This window comes from Malus domestica, chromosome 15 (assembly GCF_042453785.1).
Source record: "Malus domestica chromosome 15, GDT2T_hap1".
In the NCBI taxonomy this organism is placed as follows: domain Eukaryota; kingdom Viridiplantae; phylum Streptophyta; class Magnoliopsida; order Rosales; family Rosaceae; genus Malus; species Malus domestica.
In genome coordinates this window covers 53,841,462-53,862,036 of record NC_091675.1, presented here as the reverse complement: position 1 = coordinate 53,862,036, position 20,575 = coordinate 53,841,462, and the positions used below count along the sequence as shown (strand labels likewise).

General features: G+C 36.4%; 3 protein-coding genes and 1 long non-coding RNA gene across 4 annotated transcripts; 2 read left to right on the top strand and 2 right to left on the bottom strand.

Annotated features, from left to right (window-relative positions):
* Positions 1–34: 34 nt before the first annotated feature.
* On the top strand, positions 35–6,511 carry LOC103402405 (probable magnesium transporter NIPA4). The gene is made up of 9 exons (XM_008341150.4): positions 35–647; positions 2,405–2,461; positions 3,260–3,350; positions 3,423–3,583; positions 3,726–3,853; positions 3,980–4,117; positions 5,254–5,346; positions 5,825–5,930; positions 6,104–6,511. The coding sequence occupies exons 1-9, from the start codon at positions 473–475 to the stop codon at positions 6,208–6,210; spliced, it is 1,056 nt and encodes a 351-aa protein (XP_008339372.1). The 5' UTR covers positions 35–472; the 3' UTR covers positions 6,211–6,511.
* A 1,074-nt stretch (positions 6,512–7,585) lies between these two features.
* On the bottom strand, positions 7,586–10,222 carry LOC103402403 (uncharacterized). Its single transcript, XM_008341149.4, has 2 exons — positions 10,036–10,222; positions 7,586–7,982 (listed from the first exon to the last, which is right to left on the bottom strand). The coding sequence occupies exons 1-2, from the start codon at positions 10,122–10,124 to the stop codon at positions 7,877–7,879; spliced, it is 195 nt and encodes a 64-aa protein (XP_008339371.1). The 5' UTR covers positions 10,125–10,222; the 3' UTR covers positions 7,586–7,876.
* Positions 10,223–13,033: 2,811 nt separating this feature from the next.
* Positions 13,034–16,360, bottom strand: LOC103416390 (disease resistance protein RPV1-like). Its single transcript, XM_029093617.2, has 3 exons — positions 15,671–16,360; positions 13,444–13,777; positions 13,034–13,352 (listed from the first exon to the last, which is right to left on the bottom strand). Exons 1-3 carry the CDS (start codon positions 16,174–16,176, stop codon positions 13,209–13,211), a joined length of 984 nt encoding a protein of 327 aa, XP_028949450.1. The 5' UTR covers positions 16,177–16,360; the 3' UTR covers positions 13,034–13,208.
* On the top strand, positions 13,576–16,675 carry LOC139192421 (uncharacterized). The gene is made up of 3 exons (XR_011576586.1): positions 13,576–13,714; positions 15,640–15,712; positions 15,862–16,675. It is a non-coding gene; the product is annotated as an uncharacterized lncRNA (long non-coding RNA).
* The last annotated feature ends 3,900 nt before the right edge of the window (positions 16,676–20,575 follow it).

Below are 20,575 nucleotides of genomic sequence, written 5' to 3'. Positions count from 1 at the left end.
AAATTTACACAATAAAGAAGAAAAGAAAGAAGATGGAGTACAACCATAATCAACCTTGGTCCGAGTGAAGTCGCTGCGATGGGTAAACCAGCTTTAAAAATATTAATTAAAACCCAAAACTTCGATTCCCGTTAACACACACGACACACCACCTCTCCCTCTCCTTCTCTCCTCTGCCTTCCGATCTACTCCAGCTGTATATTGGTTGAGTACCCACCGCCAACTCACCTGTGCCGACATTATCTTCAATCACTTCTCCATCTACATCTCTGTATTCTGTGAACGACGATCCAGCGAGCGAGCGTGGTTGCTTTCCCAACTCACTCCGAGTCCCGGCCGAGTCAAAAATCGGCCTCTCTTTTGGGGGCTATTTTTCACTTTTGCGACGGTAATGATACAGTCGAAGCGTGTGAGCTGAGAAGAAGAAGAAGGAGGTTGCTAGGGTTTTTGAATTTTGGGGGTTTTCTCGGCCATGGCGTCCGAGGGTCAGAGCCCCCCGATGAGCTGGAGAGACTCGTACAAGGGGATGTCCTCTGACAACATCAAGGGTTTGATTCTTGCTTTGTCTTCAAGTTTGTTTATCGGTGCTAGTTTCATTGTGAAGAAGAAGGGATTGAAAAAGGCTGGGGCTTCTGGCATCAGAGCAGGTTTGTAATTCTAAATGCTTATCTGGGTTCTTCACTTTTGATCATTCTGATGTGAGATTCTTGTCAATGGAGCAATTGGGTTTTTGAGGTTATGTTCAAATTGTTGCAATTTTCAAAATGTACTGCGAATTTATCGAAAATGGAATATGAGTTAGAATGTGAATCAGTCCAGATTGGTGGGCAAAGCTGTTCTATTTAGTTGATTGAAGTTGACTCTAAATTCTTGCTGATATGTGCTGTTTTGTTTTTAAAACCCCAATTTCACTCAATATTAATTGGGCAGCTTTGTAAACTTAAATCTCACTTTGTCAAGATATGATGCGATTCGTGTGTCTGTAAGTGTGCATTCATTTCTAACCATATGCAGGATTTGATAATATTGAATAATTGGATTTGATTCTAGACTTTGTTGTTTTAACTTTCTATCTCTTTCATGTAACGCGGAAATGGAAATGGGATGTATGAAGATTGATTCATAAAGTTGTTGATTTTAGAGATTTTTCTTCAGTTGTAAATTGCTTTTGTTCGACTGATTAGTGCAGTTCTGACCTACAGAATATTACTCCGTGTGAAAAAAAAAAAAAAAACTTAATTTAAACCAAGTCCTAAGTATCAGTTGACATTAACCGCATGTCACTGCAAATGTTTTTTTGCCAATGTATGATTGTCATATGTTAACTTATATTAGCTGTCACACGCATGGTGCGTTTCAGACACCTGAGATGAAAGAAGCTCAGAAGTGAAAGGTTCTACATTCAAGGGATAAGTTTGTGAAGTTTCTTATATTTTTTATTTTAATCAGTGACTATTTAGATTTCTTTATTTTCCATATGGCATTGACGTCCGTCCAAAGAGTTTCTCATTTCTGTGTCATAATTAGTCCTCTAGACTTCTTTGCAAGGTTTCTTATAGTTCCATCTATCAGTGTTACATCTTGTCTTTCATAATAATTGATAGTTCTTATTAACAGTTTTAATAAATTCATGTTTCTCAAAGAAAAGACGGCTTTCTTTCCAAGGTTGAAAACCCTGCCATAGATGCATTATATCAAGGCAGCTAATTATTTGTGGGTTTGGTTTCTTATGTGAAATTTATTTTATGCATTTATTTTATTATATCAAGGCAGCCTCTCCATAAAATGGGGGTAAGGCTAGCCGACATTCACCTCTCCCAGACCCTGCGTAAAGCGGGAGCCTTGTGCACTGGGTATGACCTTTTATTGATTTTGTTTTGCCAGATTAAGTATCACTTGAAATTAGATCATTCTGGTTTTACATTTTTTGTGTTACACATCTATGATTCAGTTGATTTGAATTGAAAATTTTAGATATTTTTCATCCTGAAACCATTGACCAAATCAAGTATTGCAATATGGTCTCTAAGTGATTGGTAGCAGTTTGATCTTGTGTAGAAGAATGTAATGATAGAACATTGTCTGGATATTGGACACTTTTAATTCAAGTCCAGTGATCATTAGTTTATGGGTTTTTCTTTTATTTATGGCATATTACTGATCATCTAATATTTTTCTTGTTAACTTCTGTGGTATTTTAATACATCACCTTACTTTTGTCATAAAAAAAACCAGTATCTCAACAACATATAGACAGCACTTGGTTTTGGAATACGCTAGATAATTTCAGCTTTTCTTTCATGCCTTTGGTTCTTTTCTATTCTTTTGTGCTTTATATGTTTCTGTATTCTGTTCTTGTGTGACAGTGGATAATAGGTATTGAATCATTTTATATGTTTGACAGGAGTCGGAGGATATTCTTACCTATACGAGCCACTTTGGTGGGTAGGCATGATAACGAGTGAGTTATATATTTCTCTTTTTCAGTTACGTGATCAATGAAAATCAATTATTTGTTTCTCTGGCAGACTATTCTTTCTATTTATGTTACTGAAAGGTACTGAAGGTGGTTATTTTGAATATTATAGGAAAACAAATGACATTTTCTGACCTGTGTGTACACTGAACATACAAACATATGGATCCTAGTGGACAAATGTTTGATACAGTAAAACTGGTACACTTGTAGACAAGCTTCAAACTTCAGGGAAAGAATGGGTGTTAGGGAAAATTTACTTTACAAGATCAAAATTCAGGAAAATTTACTTTACAAGATCAAAATTCAGGGAAAGCCTTTTGCACCGTTAGACATGAATAAGATGGCATACGTGTCATTGAAAATTACTTCACGATGTATAACTCTAAGGATACTTCTATTTTTGGCTAATCTTGGTGAACGAAATTCAAGCATTTCAGAGAGCCTTGACAGTAAAATCATTGCTTCCTCGTCAGAAACAATAGACTAAAGATGGATGCAAATTGTAGACTAATGTCCGCACACTCATTAACCTCATGTTTCAAAGCTTCAGGGTGGCTTAGCATGGTTTTCCATTTGTCTTGTTGCAATAAAGTTGTTTCTTTCTCAGAAAAAGTAAATAGGAATGACTGATCGTTCTCTGGTATCTACATGCTAATGTATACCTGATCATAGAAACAAGCATTTTATAGTCTAAGGAACCAAATAGTTATTTGTGTGTCTTATGGTCATGGCCTTATTTTTGAAAAGGAAGATTCTGACAGACAATTGCCATTTTGACAGTGATTGTTGGGGAAATTGCTAATTTTGCGGCTTATGCGTTTGCGCCAGCTATACTAGTAACTCCTCTTGGTGCTCTCAGCATAATTATCAGGCATGATAAAAATTCACACATCCATATGGTTGCTTCTTATTGTTTAGTGCTGATTGTAATATTGTCCTGCAGTGCTGTACTTGCACATATAATTTTACGTGAGAGGCTTCATATTTTTGGGGTTCTTGGTTGTGCTCTGTGTGTTGTGGGTTCTACAACAATTGTTTTACATGCTCCTCAAGAACGTATGATTGAATCTGTTACAGAAGTTTGGGATCTTGCCATGGAACCAGGTAATTGGTTCATTTTCTCCATCTAATTGTTCTTTTATTGTATTTTATTCTTAATTTCATGTTTTAGTCTATGGTTTATGCTCCTTTGGCTACATTACGAGGAAAAAGGATATTTTTCGATAATCATACTGGTTTGTTGTAGGTTTTCTCATGTATGCAGCTTTGGTCATAACTGCTGTGTTTATACTTATATTCCACTTTATCCCGCAATATGGCCAGACACACATAATGGTCTACATTGGAGTTTGTTCCCTCGTTGGCTCCTTATCGGTATGTATTGCCGTATATTTTCATTAATTTGAAGTCTGCTTGCCCTATCTATGTGATGTTGTCTTCTTTTCAAATGTGTTTTTTTTTTAAAAAAAAAAAAAAAACTCTAAAGGTGTCCTTTGACAGGTCATGAGTGTTAAAGCACTTGGAATTGCTTTGAAGTTGACATTATCGGGCATGAATCAACTAGTTTATCCCCAGACTTGGGTCTTCACTCTAGTTGTCATTTCTTGTGTGCTTACCCAAATGAATTATTTGAATAAGGTAAGTATTAGTCGTTTTTCTGTCCTTGCGTCGTTCTTTATTTTAATTTTTCGTTTGTTATTATTTTGATCTTTCAAATAAACACTCGGACTTGCTTTGAAGTTGATATTGTCGAGCAAAAACCAACTAGTTTATTCCTAAACTCAGGTCTACACTTTAGTTATCATTACTTTTGTGCATACCCAAATAAATTAGTTATAATTACCATCACTTCTTTGACCAAACCCAAGTCTTAGTCTTACAATAATGCTTTTAGTTGACTCTTTTTCTTCTCACGTAATAAAAATTTTAGGACAGAGAAAAATGGAAGAGAAAAAAACATAGTGATAATGCCAACAATCTGAAAAGGAACTAACGATTGTATTGAGGAAGGCCTGAGATTGGGAAAAAGTCCAATCATGAATTTTGTCCCTATCTTGGTTCTTCCGCATTTGCTTTCATTTATGTTCAAAGCCAGCATAGAGATGCAGTATGTCCCAGGTTTTCACCTACGATATGCGTATATGCTTTATTGTGGCAAACCTGCAATAGTTCACATTGTGTGGTTGTGGGTATTGTTTTCTTTGTAAGCAAGTGATTTTGTAATTTCATACTCAACAAGTATTGCTCCTTGATATCTGTTCCGTTTCTTTTGGATAGGAAACTGATGTTTCAATCCAACATTACAAAGTGAATTCACAGAATTGGTAAAATGACCAGCAAACTAGATAACTATCATAGATGGTAGGTAACCCAGCCCAAAAAATTTATACAAGAACGTAGGTATACCAAGAGAATAATAATTCGAACATTGGTTGGAGGAGAAACTGGATATTGGACGCTAAATTGCACGTAGACAATTAAAAATTTGGTGTTGATCATTTGACGTCTCCATTTAAGATGCCCTTAAATCTTTAGTAAAGCGGTTGATCATTCCTATTACCCATTATAGAAGCTAGTTGACTCATTTAATAAAGAGTTCTTAAGTTTTCACGTGTTACATATTTCCTCCTGAAATTGTAGTCACCTTCTGATTCCTTATTTTTTCTTTTTAGGTTTATGGAGAGGCTGGAATCTTTTTTACATGATTGCTTGATTATTATTGTTTTCTGATTGTTCTAATTATTATTTTGATAAGTGTTTTCCTTCCATCGCAGGCACTTGATACTTTCAACACAGCTGTGGTATCTCCTATATACTATGTTATGTTCACATCACTAACTATTCTGGCTAGCATTATCATGTTTAAGGTATGTTCTTCTTCACAGTTTGTATTGGTATGTTGCATCGTAATAGTTTTCTGATTATTTTGATTTAGAATCTGTCTGTCCATGAAACGCTTCAGTTACATAGAGGTGTACATTGCTGCTGTCCTCTCTATAATTAAAATTATAAGCTAGAACGCCAATTCTTTTTTTAGTCTGTGTGCGTGCTAAAGTCAGATTACACAGATAAATAATGGTCCATTTAATAATTGTCTTAGTTCTCAATTTTTTAAATTTATGTATTCTAATTGGTTTACTTTCTCACGTATTTTGGCTTCTTCGGTTTCCAATTCTCTCCCCCAATCTCTTTAATAAAAACAAAAACCTTATCAAATGAGCCCAAGTGGTTTCTGTGTTTTTGTTTCTTATAATCCGGTTCTCTTTTTCTTTCACCTGAGGTGCAATATTTCACACTGGTAAATTTCCATTTGCACCTTATCATGGTGTCTTATTGTGCTTTCAGGATTGGGACAGACAGAGTCCAACTCAGGTTGTGACAGAAATGTGTGGGTTTGTGACCATCCTTGGAGGAACTTTTCTTCTTCACAGAACGAAGGATATGGTTGATGGTATGCTTCCTTAAATATTTTTATCACGGATTATCATCAATCTTAGATTGTTAACAACGGACCTGTGGTTGGGTGTCTGGTATTTGTCTGCCTGGTTTTTGGACTGCATGAAAACAATTAAATTCTTTTTACGATTCTGAACCTTGGATGGGTTATTTTATCAAATTGTATAGGTTTGCCAACATCAATGTCCTCCGTGCGACTATCTAAGCATGCAGATGAAGATGGAATCGATGGTTCTGAAGGCATCCCTCTCAGACGGCAAGATAACTCCTTATAGCTCACATCTGCCGTCCCACAAGCTTGGTTGCTTATTTTCCGGGACCTTGCTAAGCGAAACTGTATTTTATGGAGCATCGTATCTAGGCCACCTATCGAATCATATATTTTTGCATAGTTTCAGAGATTGGTAAGAGTTTCCTCCTTTTTTGTTTCTCAGATTGGCTTTACAGTTACAGCCCACTTGAGAAAGACATTCGCCGGTTGTAATTTTACGCAAATTGGTTCTGCAGTATATCCTGGCTAACATTTGCCATTCATTGAATTTCTAAAGAAAAGCACAACCCCCTTTCCTTCTTGAACTTTGTGTTTATTGTCTTTGTACTACTTGTTACTGCGTCCCAGTAGATGTTGGATATCCTGGATGATAACCGTGTTCGCGGTTGTGTAGTGCCTTTATTGGGATTAGAGGTCACTGCGTGAACCTTTTGTTTTGGTTGGTCGAAACCGCGTGATCTTGCTCGGACAGCGCTTGTTTTTCAACTTGGATCACTGACCAAAAGAAAAGACAACAAAAAGCCAAGAGATACTTGCACCATCTCAAGAGGTCAACCATGGGTTTTTTTTTTTGGATTCATTTTAGGGCTTCTGAAAAACCCGTTGCAAGCACGGCCTGAAACAAGGCAGAAACGTAATGCTTGCATAACGAATTTGTAATGGGAATAGGATCCTCTTCGGATTCTCTTTGTGGGGATCTGGATGATCAATAAATCGTGTCCGTTCATCGTACATCGTACAGTCAGTTTTCATTAGATACTATTTATATTCAATTTAAAATTTAAAATTTAAAATGATTTATAACCGTACGATGTACAATAAATGATATTCGAAGAGGATCCTTGTCCTCTAATGGTATTGCTAAACGAAAACTTTCTGAGAAAAAGTGGAACACGGGAAATGAAAATACCGAGTTGCATTTCGTAGACAACTCCAACTTGCGACCTGCTTTTCGTGCATTAAGGTTTTGGGGTTGGATGTAAACTTATTAGGGTTTACTTCGTACGCCTAAACCCTAGAATTGCCTTCTCACACCACAGTTTTTTTCTTTTCAAAAAGCACATTTACCAAACGCCCTAGCAACTCAAAACTTTTAGAAAAAGCAGAAGCAGATTTAAATGAGCAACCCAAAGGAGTGCTAAATCACATACAAACAAATCCACATTTTGACAGAAGTAAAAAAGTTAGTCCGTGACAAATCAGAGAAGTGAAAACGTAGTTTTTGCATTCTTTTCGTGATGTGGCGAACCAAAACCACAAGTGTTCATGTCAATCGGTAACCTGTGGTCGCTTGAAACCGCAGAATTCCGAGTATAATTCATGATGTAAAAGTATACCATGTATAGTGTGTATGCACATTGGTAGTCCTGTATCAAGACTTTTCAATCCAAATCATACGCATGCGTATAAAACTATATGCACATTAGTATTTCTGAATCATGACATCAACATAGAACATTTCTAGCATCATTTATCGGGTGACATTATTGTGTAAATCATTTTGCTTTACCTCTCCCACCTTTTATTGCATTTAATGTACTGTAAGCTTTAGCATCTTGTAAGTCATAACCACATCAAGCATTTGGCCTCAGCGGTATCTTCCTGGAAGATGAAGATGATGCAGGGAGAGCTACACTTGATCAATTTGGGTGTGAATTCGACGGTGGTTGTCACTTGGGCTTTTGCTTCAAAAGACCAGAGACTGAAGCACAGTGTGTTGAGTTGTAAGTGCATTTCTCGCAGCACGCCTGCAGCTGTTCAATGACTTTCCAGCACCTGCCAAGTATAAGCACTAGTTACAAAGTAAACATTAACATGTATAAAAGAACATAGTGCATTAGAAGCATCATAAATGCATAACATTCGACGTTACGCTAGCACATCCCAGCTTCCAGAATGCAACTGCTACGAGGACAGCTTACATACTCCAAATGTGGAAAGTTCAGCTTGATAACTGGGAGGCCTTAAAACCATATACTCTTCTGTGTCGGTTCGACACTGAAATAGTGACACGTGTTGCATCAATTACAGAACTTTTGGCTATAAACAACCACAGGTGTTCACTTTCATGGATAAGGCATATAGGAGGAAATATGTATGAAGAACAAAAAAGGGCAGCTGGAAGAGAATGCTCTGAGTAAGGTCATGACTAGTGAATGTGACCTCAGATTATGCATCGTACCACACCCAGTTCCCATGACAACAATTCAAAAGTGGATTCAATATACCGGTCAGGTTCATCACCTAGCTATTACGATGCACATCATCATAGCCCAAATTCAAATTTATAGTAACATGGCAAGCCTCTGATAACAAAAGTACAATTGAAAGCTTGATCGGGAACTGGTAAATAAGCACCAGGAGCAATTCATTGAAAAATCCACAAACTGAAAATAACATTCAACCTCCTTGATCATCATCCAAAGTTTCACTTCAAAATAAGTAGATATAACTCGCAAGTCTTTGAAACTAATCAAAAGAAGTGGATGTAATTTGTGCTAAGTAGAGACACAAGATGGAATCATAGTAATCGATTTTATTACAAAGAATGGTTTTGTAAGGAGAGAAATAAAGACAGAGACAAATAATATACCTCCTATGCAACTGTTTCTAAAGACCACCTAAGATAGCTGAAAGTGCTAAGATCTTTTTTCATTACCTGTGTTTAAAAAGAAAAAAAAGACAGCAATTTCTGTTTTCGGTCATGTTTCCTTGTTTAACGAATCTCATATGTGTAAGCTAATGGAACAACAAGATGTGAGGCTAAGATAGGGACGCAACTCCTTGATTGTCATCCACAGTTTCACCTCAAAAGATATAATTCGCGACTTATAGTTTGATTTTAAATATAAAGAATGATTTTATGTGGAGAAAAATACAGAGACAAATATTATACCTCTTAAGCCACTGTTTCTAAGACGACCTAATATAGAGACAAATCAATTTCCTTTAATTAGTTTTGTGACAGAAAAAGATGGAAACTTCTTTTTTCGGTCATATTTCCTTGTTTCAAAAACCTAACTCAAACAATCTCATATCCATAAGCTAAGGAAACATACAAAATGTGAAGTTAAGATAGAACTCCTAATCACTATAGCTGGATTGTATATACAAGTATCAGTACAATTCCCCCTCGCCGGAGATCACAGATTTACCTTCACGGTGCTAAAAGAACGTATTGTCAAGAAAACCGCTTGTGGAAACCGTTAGGGTGCATTTTTAGGGAGGATTAGCTTGGGTAGCATAACTCACTAGATCAAGGCACATTGAAGGAAAAAATGGATCATAACTTCCAAATTTGTCCAAGTTAATCAGAAAGGAAAGTCATCCCTTCTAATCCTACCTTTTTGTGGGCATTCGAACGGACAACTTTCTGTCATGAGTAACCCATCCTCTACCTTCAACTTCGATATGCCTTGAATCTAGCAATTACCCTATACAACCCAATCACCCCAAACAAACACACCCTTACCGTCTTCTTATATAAATAGAAAAGCGCCAGATTTATATATTTTTTGAAAAGCTCAGGGAAGAGTAAAGCAAGCGGCCAATCACAATGGTAAATCCCTAACCAGCTACAAATCAAATCACAGTGGATTTTATATAAATTACAATACGATGGAGAAATAAACAAAAATTCTTCTTGAATGAAAAGATATTCGATTCGACCCATGAATTTTATAGCTTCACTCTTGGGAAAGAAAATGGAGACGGTAGAAATGTTCCTCCATTTTCTCGGCAACCAAACAATATTTTCTCGGAAACCAAACAAGTGATACATAATAATAAAGAGAAGAGGAGGAAAAGGAGGATGGACGGAAGGACGTACTTTTGAGGAAGGAAGTTGTTCTTGGAGAGGCATGCTTGAATGTTGCAGGCTTCTTTCTTGCACGGCTCTTTGCTTTCTTGCCGGGCCATCTCTCTCTCTTTAAAGCATTCGATCGTCGGAAATGGCAGCTCCTCCGGTTTCTAATATTTATAGAAGTCTCAGCGAGCGACCTTCCCAGGTGTGCCGCGTCTGTCATGAGCCGGCTTATTCTTTTTCTTGCAACTTTAACATAAAAAACACTCGGTCCTGTTTATTTTAATGAAAAATCATATTTTTACATTAAAAGATCAATTTTGGTACTATTTATTTTACTCTTTATTTTGTCCTTATCATTAAAACTCAAAGTTTTCAAATCTTTTTCATTAGTTTTTTTTTTCTTTGGGAACACTCGGTCGGACTCGGACCGATTCGATTTTGGCGATTTTTTTTGATGACCCTCTACTTCCACAGAATTTCTAACTTTACCTCCCATATTACGTCTCACTTTACTTTTTGTATTATTTATATCCCAAATTACTTTATTATATCAGCTAGGTTGAGAGATATATTACTTTCGTTGATGTGACAAGAACTCTTTGGTCTTTTTAGCGTTTAACGACAATTTTGAGAAATTGAGCTGATTAGACTATCTCTAACCTTTGAGCAAAAATCTAAAATTTTTAGTTCAGAAAATTTAGGTTTTAGCCCAAAAACAGTTTTTCTGCTCTAACATTTTGGTCTAAATTTTTTAGCCTGCAATTATTAAAGAATAAATTTAGGCTAATTTTTTCGTTTAAAGTAATTTTAAAAAAATTATGTACACTATCATAATTTAATTTTATGAATATTTTAACCTAAAAATATTTAAATTCTGATAAATATTGAAAAATCACTAAATTTGGGTGAATTTTGAGTTAAATAATTTTTTAAATTATTTTAGCCGTTGGATTTAAATTTGGGCTGTTAAATCTTTTTTTTACTGTTATATTTGATTATATTCGATCTCAGCCGTTGGATTCAATAAATCTTAGGAGACATGCCCATGTGGGTGGGGTCCCGCTGGTGGTGCCCACACCATTTTCTGGCTAAATCCTGGGGGGGGGGGGATTTGGTTTTTGTTTGGCTTTTAGCTTTTAGCCCACACATTTAGTATGAGTTGAGTTGGGTTGGGTTTTTGGGGGGGGGGGGAATAAAACCTAAAAAATAGCATTTAGCCCAGGGTTGGGTTTGGTCTTAGAGTTGTGATAAAGGGAGTTTACGGTAATTTTAGTAGCTGTTAGTTTTGGTGTGTTTTTCTTGCCAATGTGATTGTTGCTATTTTAGAGTCCCAAATATGAAAATGAGAGTCTATGCTGCATCAGCAAAACTAAAACTAAAGTATCCTCCTTTGATCAATTTCACGAATGAAACGAGTATATGAGATAAGGTAAGATATAACAGTGTGTAGAAGTAAAGTGAAATTTTGTAAAGGGTAAAGGGTCATTGAAAAAATTGAATCATTTTCAAATCCTTTTCACTTAAAAGCCACAAAGATGTGAGCCTAAATAACCAAAGCTAATGTAAAGCCATCTCCAATCGAAGGGTTTAGAGGGCTAGAGGGCCGAAAATAACCTGAAAATCGTCTCCAATCGAGGGCTAGGGCAGAGGGCTCGTGGGCCCCACACAATCTGAAAGGGCCAAAAGGCCAAAGAGCTGGCCCAATCCAATCAGCCAGCTAGCCCGCGACTGGCTAGAAATTCAAAAAATCATGTCGGATATAACCGACAGGAATGTATTTATATTAACCGACAAGAATGCTTAAACAAGAGTTTGAATCCAACGGCTACCTAACTAGCCATTGTATTCAATTTTTTTTATATATATATATATATAATGAATTTAAACCTTTTTTTTTCCTATAAATACCTAAGTCATTCCTACACCATTTCTCACATAATTTTCACCATTCCATACTATATCACTTCATTCTATTTTTTTTTCCTATAACTTCTATTTTACAAAATTTGTTTCATATTTTTTTTTTACAAAATTTTACATAATTTGTTTCACTTAGCGGTTGAATTTGAATTTAAGTTGTAGTTTTTAAATAATAAATTATGTTTGGCCCTATGGCCCGTTGACCCTCGGTTGGAGATGGTTTTTTGTGACATGGCTAAAAAAAGCCCTATGGCCCTCGGTTGGAGATGAAGGCAAATATGGCCATGTACTGTTCATTAAAATATTAATTTTTTGGAGGGCCAGAGGGTTAAAACGAGTTATCTGTCCAGCCCTCGGTTAAAGATGGCCTAAGGCCTTGAGCATAGGGTACTAACGATTTTGCTAATTATACATAATCATAATTTAAATCTCTAGCTCGCGTGAAAAGTCATTCCAACTGATAAAGAGGTCAAGAGCGTCATGACAATTTAACTCCTTGACCTTGTTGTTATGATAATCCTACTTACATAACCAAACCTATCATAAAGGTTGTGTCCGTTTCAATCGGTTCAGTTTTTTGTCAAAACAAAAATCGAACCAAAATTACTATTCATTTCAATTTTCTTAGGTTAGGTTTGATTTTGGTTCAATTTTTTTTTATTCGGTTTAGGTGTTTTTTTTTTATGAAATTGAAAAGTGTTTTTTTTTTCTTTTGATAAAACCTGAAAAGTAATTTTCAAATTGTAGTCTTTGCTGTGCTTTGCAACTCCAACTTTTGACCCAAATGTATTGAGATGGATTGGATTTTTTTTGAGATGGTGTGGATTTGATTCAAATTATCAAGCAAATAGTACATACCGGGGCATGCTTAAAAATACATAATTGTATTAGAATATATACATTACAAATTAAAATGGTATAAATTATAAAGTATTAAAACATACTAAAAACAAGAAAACAACTATATAATAAGTGTTCATCTAAATATTCAAAAATCTCTTCTATTTTAATAAAAAAAATAAATGCAAAATAAAAATTATCGTTTTTTCGCTACCTAGGCCTATTTAGCAGCCACCACTGCCATAACTATAACTGTAAAGAATTCAATAATTGTGTATGAATTCAATGATTTCTAATAATTCAATACAGAGGTCTTTATACATATACAATGATCAATTAAGATCCTACAATTTATGCCTCTATAAGTTGTTCCTTATTTTACACGTCTACATGAAAGAAAAGGAATCAGACCGATATCATATCACGTTAAATAAGCCTTACCAGGCTTTAATTTCCGCAACAACAACGATTATGAACATCAAAGCGGTTAAGAATCCCAAAACTATCAGCAACTTCTTCCTCCCGCTCTGCAACCACATTTTCCTCCTTATCTGAGTTTCCAGCTGCCTGCAATCTTGTGCCTGCATCGCCAAACCAATCAGTAACACAGCATACATAAGAAAGCGAATCATACAAATCTTCCAGCTAGGAAAGCAAGGGCGGAAGCAGCACCATTGAAGGACTGCGATCTCGATCTCGATCTCGGTCTCGGTCTCTCTCTCTATCCCGATCTCGGTCTTGATCAGAATTGGCGGTGGATGCGGGCGGTGCGGCGTCGGAGGAACGGCGTGTGGGGGAGAGACTGGAGAGGAAATGGCGCTGGTGGCGTTTTTGATCTTCGGTTTGTCCTTGAGGGCGTTGGACAGGAGGATCCGAAAAAACCGAACTGGATTGTTTGACACGTGACTCTATTCCAACTGGGTACTTTGCCACATTCAAATGGGTACTCTCTAAAACTCGGGCCGAAATCTCTTCAACAATTTTTTGAATAAATTTATATTCGTGCCTACAAGTTTAAAAGCATAAAAAGAACATTATTATAATTAAATTAGAAGAAATTCGTGGATGTTCCATGTAATCAATATTTCTAGTGCAGACAACTCTACTCAAGAAAAAGGAAGTCAAACATTTGGACTAAATGAATAATATTAGACCAGAAGAAAGAAATCATTGGATATTCCACATAATGGTAAGATACTAATCATAACAAAAAGGTAATAAAAAATAAAAAAATTCTTTTTTATGACAAAATTACCCATTCACTATTTTATATGCATTCATTTCGGCTAGATTTGAACTTTTCTGTTTGGGGGCATTTGTGTCCCATTCTTTGTTGTGAAGCACGTGACCCCAAATGGATTGTTGGCATTATATATTAAGTATAGATGAATGACGTTTAGCTATGTGTTGATAAATTTTATAGGCCGAACATGATTCACCATCAACATTACTGATATTGTCTTAATTTAATCTCTTACTACTCAATATTAGATTTTACCACAAAAATTCTCGCTAATATTAGGAGTGCAAATTCTCATATATTTGTTATATATTATTTTATCATATGATCGATGTGGGATCATATTTGTCACATCCTGGCCCGGGTCCACCACATCCCGGGCATGCTCTACCACTGTAGCATGATATTGTCCGCTTTGGGCTTACCATTCCCTCACGGTTTTGTTTTTGGGAACTCACAAGCAACTTCCCAGTGGATCACCCATTCTAGGAGTGCTATGGCCTATTTCTCGCTTAACTTCGGAGTTCTTACGGAACTCGAAGCCAATGAGCTCCCAAAAGACCTCGTACTAGATAGGGATGAGAATATACATTTAAGGATCACTCCCCTGGGCGATGTGGGATGTCACAATCCACCCCCCTTAGGGGCTCGACGTCCTCGTCGGCACATTTCCGACCAGGGATTGGCTCTGATACCATTTGTCACATCCCGGGCCTGTTCCATCACCGTAGCACGATATTGTCCGTTTTGGGCTTACCATTCCCTCACGGTTTTGTTTTTGGGAACTCACGAGCAACTTCCTAGTGGGTCACCCATCTTGGAAGTGCTCTGGCCTTTTTCTCGCTTAACTTCGGAGTTCCTACAGAACCCGAAGCCAGTGAGCTCCCAAAAAGCCTCGTGCTAGGTAGGGATGAAAATATACATTTAAGAAGCACTCCCCTGGGCGATGTGGGATGTCACAATATTCACCAATATGTGTTTGTTTCACATACTAATAATGAATAACTTAAACAAGTTTTCCTATAATATTGTTAGGGAATAATACCAAAATATTATGAAAAATTAAAATGCTAAGGATAATTTCTAAAAAGTGAGACTCTTTATGAACTTTTTGCTACAATGTTTTATAATGTTGGCAGGGGAACTAACACTAAACTATGAGGTGTGAGAGAGCTCACGGAGACTCTTTCTATGAGAGGGGTCTCCTTAGCATTTCTCAAATATTATATATTTATGTTAGTCTTTTTAACTAAAATAGTTACTAAAATTGTTATAACTCTTCACTTTAGTCATTGAAATTTAAAATCGATAGAAGTGGTTCTTGAGAGAGTCCACTGTCAATCACTTTGATCATTCTGTGAGAAATCTCAGTTAAACTGAAGAAACCACCAGTCCAAGTGGAGTGATTGATTTGACAAAAATACACTCAATTTAACAAAGATTTTTTTCACGGAATAACCAAAATGATTGATGATGAACAATCTCAAGATCCACTTCTATCGATTGTAAATCTTCAAGAACAGTAAAAGGTTATGCTCATCTCAGAAAAATCATTTTGGCTAAAAAGCCTTGATATTATGCTTATGAATTGAAGCAAATAATAAGCTTATTTTACATTTGAATGATAGGTTTGCAAGTACATAGAGATCAGAAAAATACCCGTCGGCCAGGAACGACCAGCCAGACAAATTTGCTGCTTTTGTAAGAGTTTTTCTCCATCTCAACACCTTGTCCATGTTATCCTTGAGTTTGCTTTCATGGTCAGCAAGTGCCTTACCGAAACTCTCTCTTTGGTTCCTCACATCCGATGGATCCACCTTGTAAAAAACTGGAATAACCATTTGCTGCAGTTGTTCTTTACAGTGAAAGATGTGAATGAGTTCATCTAAGCACCACTGTGAGGAAGCGTAGTTTTTGGAGAAGACAACAAGAGAAATCCTCGACTGCTCGATTGCTTTGAGAAGCGCCAACGATATTTCCTCTCCTCTTTTAAGCGCCTCATCGTCTATGAAGGTTTTGATTCCCTTCTGAACCAAATTGTAGTACAGATGACCTACAAAATTGTAGCGGGTATCCTCTCCTCTAAAATTAAGGAAGACATCATATGTCCATGAATGGGTGAAAGAAGAAGAGGAAGAGGCTCCTTCATTGGTCGTTGAATCCATGATCGTTCGATTACTAAAAATGATGAGAGGCTGAGAGATTAAATGTCAAAGACTGATCCATCTCTTGTGTTATGAACTTATGATAAGGTCTCTTTTCTCGACTTCACAATATGCGAAGTAGTTTCCTTGCCATCTTCCACGCTGACCTGAGGTCAAGGAAATTATAATCATGTGGCCATGATGCAGTGCCATCAATGTAGTTTGGTGGCTGGTTCAAATTCGATTGAATACTTCTTACTAACTTGATTTCTTGCACGCGGTGTTTTAATTAGGAATTGTGCTGTCATTTAGTAATAGTCATTTACTATGCTATAGTGGGCTAGGAACTTGTGATTGTGGTTATTATGGTTGCTGGCTAGGTTCTCTAAGTACTCAAAACATTAGAGACAGCAAAGGGGGATTTGAATTTTGAAGTTTACGTAAGCAGAGAGTATTCTCTAATTGTTCTTCTTTTAAAGTTGTATTCCCGATTTCAGTAAAGTCATTTCTCTATTAACAACCTCCATTAGGCCAATTCATTTTTTATTTGGCTAGTTTATAAAGACAAAAATTGACGTACTGATGTATTATGATCTAGAGATATTATTTTTCATTTTTAAGTGAGAAATCTCAAGTTCGATTTATAAATAGCGAATTTGATCCACATTATTATGCATTCAATTGTGTGGCTTAGCCTAATTTGATTTTTATCATAAGTCTTTACTGAACTATTATTTATAGTTGTTTTAATACAAACGAATTACTATTTTTAACTTACACTAGGACCGGAAAGGACCGGAAGGAAAAAAGTTCACACCCAAGACAAAATAGATAGTTGAAAATGAAGGCCCAACAGTCATATCATAATTAGGCGATACATACACACGGCATTGGCATGTTTTAGGAAAAATCCTGAATTCAAATTTAAAACTTTGACCATTCTTCCACATAAGCAGACTTTCCCGTTTAGTGGTGATTAGTCAGATGATACTTTCAGTTATTTTCTATTTGGGTTTTTATCACAAATGATTTATGAAATTGACCCTATCAATCATGATGTTCTCTGAAATTGAAAATCGATCAGTGTAGTCCCTGAATTTTAACCTCGCGAATCAATGTCGACCTTCCATTAGTGTTCCATCCAAATCAAAGTTAAAAAAGGATATGTGACAACTTTTTCATGGTAAATGACAATAATACCCTACTAATCTTATTCCTCCCTTCCCACTTTTTCACTTGTCCCACCCAAGGTCTCAAATGCTGATAATATTGGCAATATTTCGTCGATATTATCGATTTTTCACGTTACCGATATTTTAATAGGTATCCAACGGGTTTTCGTCAAAATATCGCGATATTATCGATAATATCGCGATATTTCCAAAACTATCGCGATATTTTGAAACTGTGCTAATCGAAGAAAAACGCCGGAGCTTCTACAGCTCCGGCCGACTGCAAAAGAACACCCTAGACTCCGATCTAGGTATCAAAATGAAATAGAAGACGAGATGAATGTTTTTATAAATTCCGTTTTCCGTGAAACGGTCGAAGGTGTTAAGAAAGTTCGTCGACACCCACGGCCTCGCCGGAGATGGGTGTGCCTATTCCTGAGCCGATTTCATCCCAAAAACCTTGCAAAAACACGATTTTGAACTTAAATTTCACATATAAGCTTCAATCTAGAACAAAAAGAGGCAAACCCGAAGCTTACCTAACTGGAGAAATTCAAGAAACTTGCCAGAGTTCCTGTATTCGCCGAGTTGCAGAGATGAGAAGGAGAGGGAGAAAGACAAGGTTGCTGATGATGATGGGTGTCTTCCTGAAGCAGGTGCGATGGTGTGCGTGTGTGTATGTGGGTCTCGGACCCTCGGTGCAGAGAGAAAGGAGAGAGAAGGCGCCAACGAGGGAGGAGCAGAAGGCGATGTGAGAGAAGGATCGAGAAACCTTGGGTCTTTGTGCGTGTGTGTGGGAGAAGGATCGAGAGACCTTGGGTCTCTGTGCATGTGTGTGGGAGAATGGAGAAAGGGGATAAGGGAGCTCAGAGAAGAGAGAAGGATCGAGAGGGAGGGACTGTGTGCGTGTGTTGTGTTGTGTGCGTGTGTGGTGGCGTGTCTCTGTGTGTGTGTGTGGTTGGGTTATTTGACTCACCTGACAACTTTTACAATCACTTTTTACAATTTCAGACCATGGACAAAAGTAATAGTGCTTTCATAATGAAACCGTGTGCCACTATGAGTCTATGATATTCTTTCACATTCAAAACCGTGTGCCACTGTCTATGATATTCTTTCACATTCTCAGAGGTGGAGTATCAGAGCCATTCAGAGCATTTTCGTTTCTTCTTCTTCCCTTACCCCTTTCAAAGCCATTCCAGATCCATTCCAGAGCTTGAACACAAAGGGTTCCATAGTTAAAGTAAGTTTACAAACTTATATTTATATTATTGTAATTTATACAACAACAAAAAAATTTGTGTGGACTCGTATGTTAATTTTTTTAAGTAATTAATACTTGCATGTTAATTTTTGTAAGTAATTAAGTAATGTTAACAATTACATGTTAATTTTTTTAAGTAATTAAGTAATGTTGTATAATTATTCCCTAGGATAATTTTAATATGTTTAATGTTATTATTATTTTATTAATATTAGGTTTTATTATCAAATTAGATTATTATTCATTAATATTAGGTTTTTTTTTATTATCAAATTGGATTATTATTCATTAAATTGGATTATTATCAAATTGGATTATTATTAAATTGGATTATTATCAAATTGGATTATTATTCATCACTATGTTTTATATTAGGATTATTTTTTTATCAAATTGGATTATTATTCATTAATTTAGGTTTTATTATTCCATATTATTTTTATAATTACTTAAATTTTTACAATCATTTTCATTTAATTCTTCTCTAGAATAACTTTATTATTTAGGTTCTCTTATATAACCGTCATCACTACTATATTTTTTGGCCAAAAAATAATTATCTAATTTTCATGAAAAATAAATATAGGTACGTTTAAGATGTCCAGTGGAGTTGCTAAACGTGATCCAGCTTGGGAACATGGAGACCCAATAGACGGAAACAAACATGGCACAATTTGCAAATATTGTGGTCGGGTAATGAAGAGTGGCGGAGTGACACGACTTAAGTACCATCTTAGTGGATTAGATCCAGCAAAAAATGTCCAACTATGCGATAATGTCCCCCCAGAAGTGAAGGCATTCATCAGCACATTATTAAAAAAATAAAAAACAGCAAAAGGAAAAGATAACACATGGAATGGAAAATATTCGAGCTGGGCTACGAGGAGAAGTCATTGGCCAAGCGGTTGGCAGTGATGATGATGACGATGAGGACGAATGTGATGATGGCATGAGACTTGAAGAACGACGCAGTTTGAAACAAGCATTACGTGCCTCCAAACAATCAACATGGGAAAGAGAACACCTTCATAAAATTCCTAATAGAGCACAAGGTTCAGGGACAAGTGGTGGTGTACAAATGATACGGGGAGGCAGTCTTAAAGAATCACAACTAACACCACCAATAGCCCCAAATTTATATAAGTCATCCAAAGCACGTCAAAAGAGTGTTTGGAGTTATTTCATTGGAGGTAATGTGAAGGAGGGAATGAGGCGTCTAATTAGCAAGTTCTTTATCTATGAAAATGTCCCTGCTAAGAAAGTATCATCACATCATTTCAAAAATATGGTAGTGGGATGTCAACAGGCCGGTGTTGAAGTACAACCTCCCACTCCCTATGAGATAAGAAACAAATATTTGGATATGAAGTATAAAGACATTGGCGAGTATGTTAACAAGTTGAGGTCAAAGTAGGAAACTAATGGTTGCACAATCATGTGTGACGGATGGACTAGCCCGACCAGATTGTCTATCATAAATTTCATGGTATACTCCAAGGGAAAGACATTTTTTTTAAGTCTGTTGATGCTTCAGACCATATAAAGAACTACAAGTATATTTACAAATTATTGAGGGATGTAATCATGGAGGTAAGAAAGCATAATGTTGTCCAAGTCGTGACCGACAACGGTTCTGCATTTGTCAAAGCTGAAAAAAAGTTAATGAAGCATCATAATGTGTTTTGGACATCATGTGCAACACATTTTATTGATCTCATGTTTGAGGCAATGGGGAAGAGAGAGAATGTTGCTACTGTGGTAAAAAGAGCTAGAACGATCACAAATTATATTTACAATCACGGTTGGTTGTTGGCAAAGATGCGTGAATTTTGCAAATGAGACATTATTCGTCTAGCTACCACTCGATTCACCACCAACTATATTGCATTAGACAACCTATTTAAGAAGAAAATAGGGTTGAAGCAACTATTCACTAGTGACGATTGGGATAACCACAATTTGAGCCGCTCAAATGTAGGTCGTA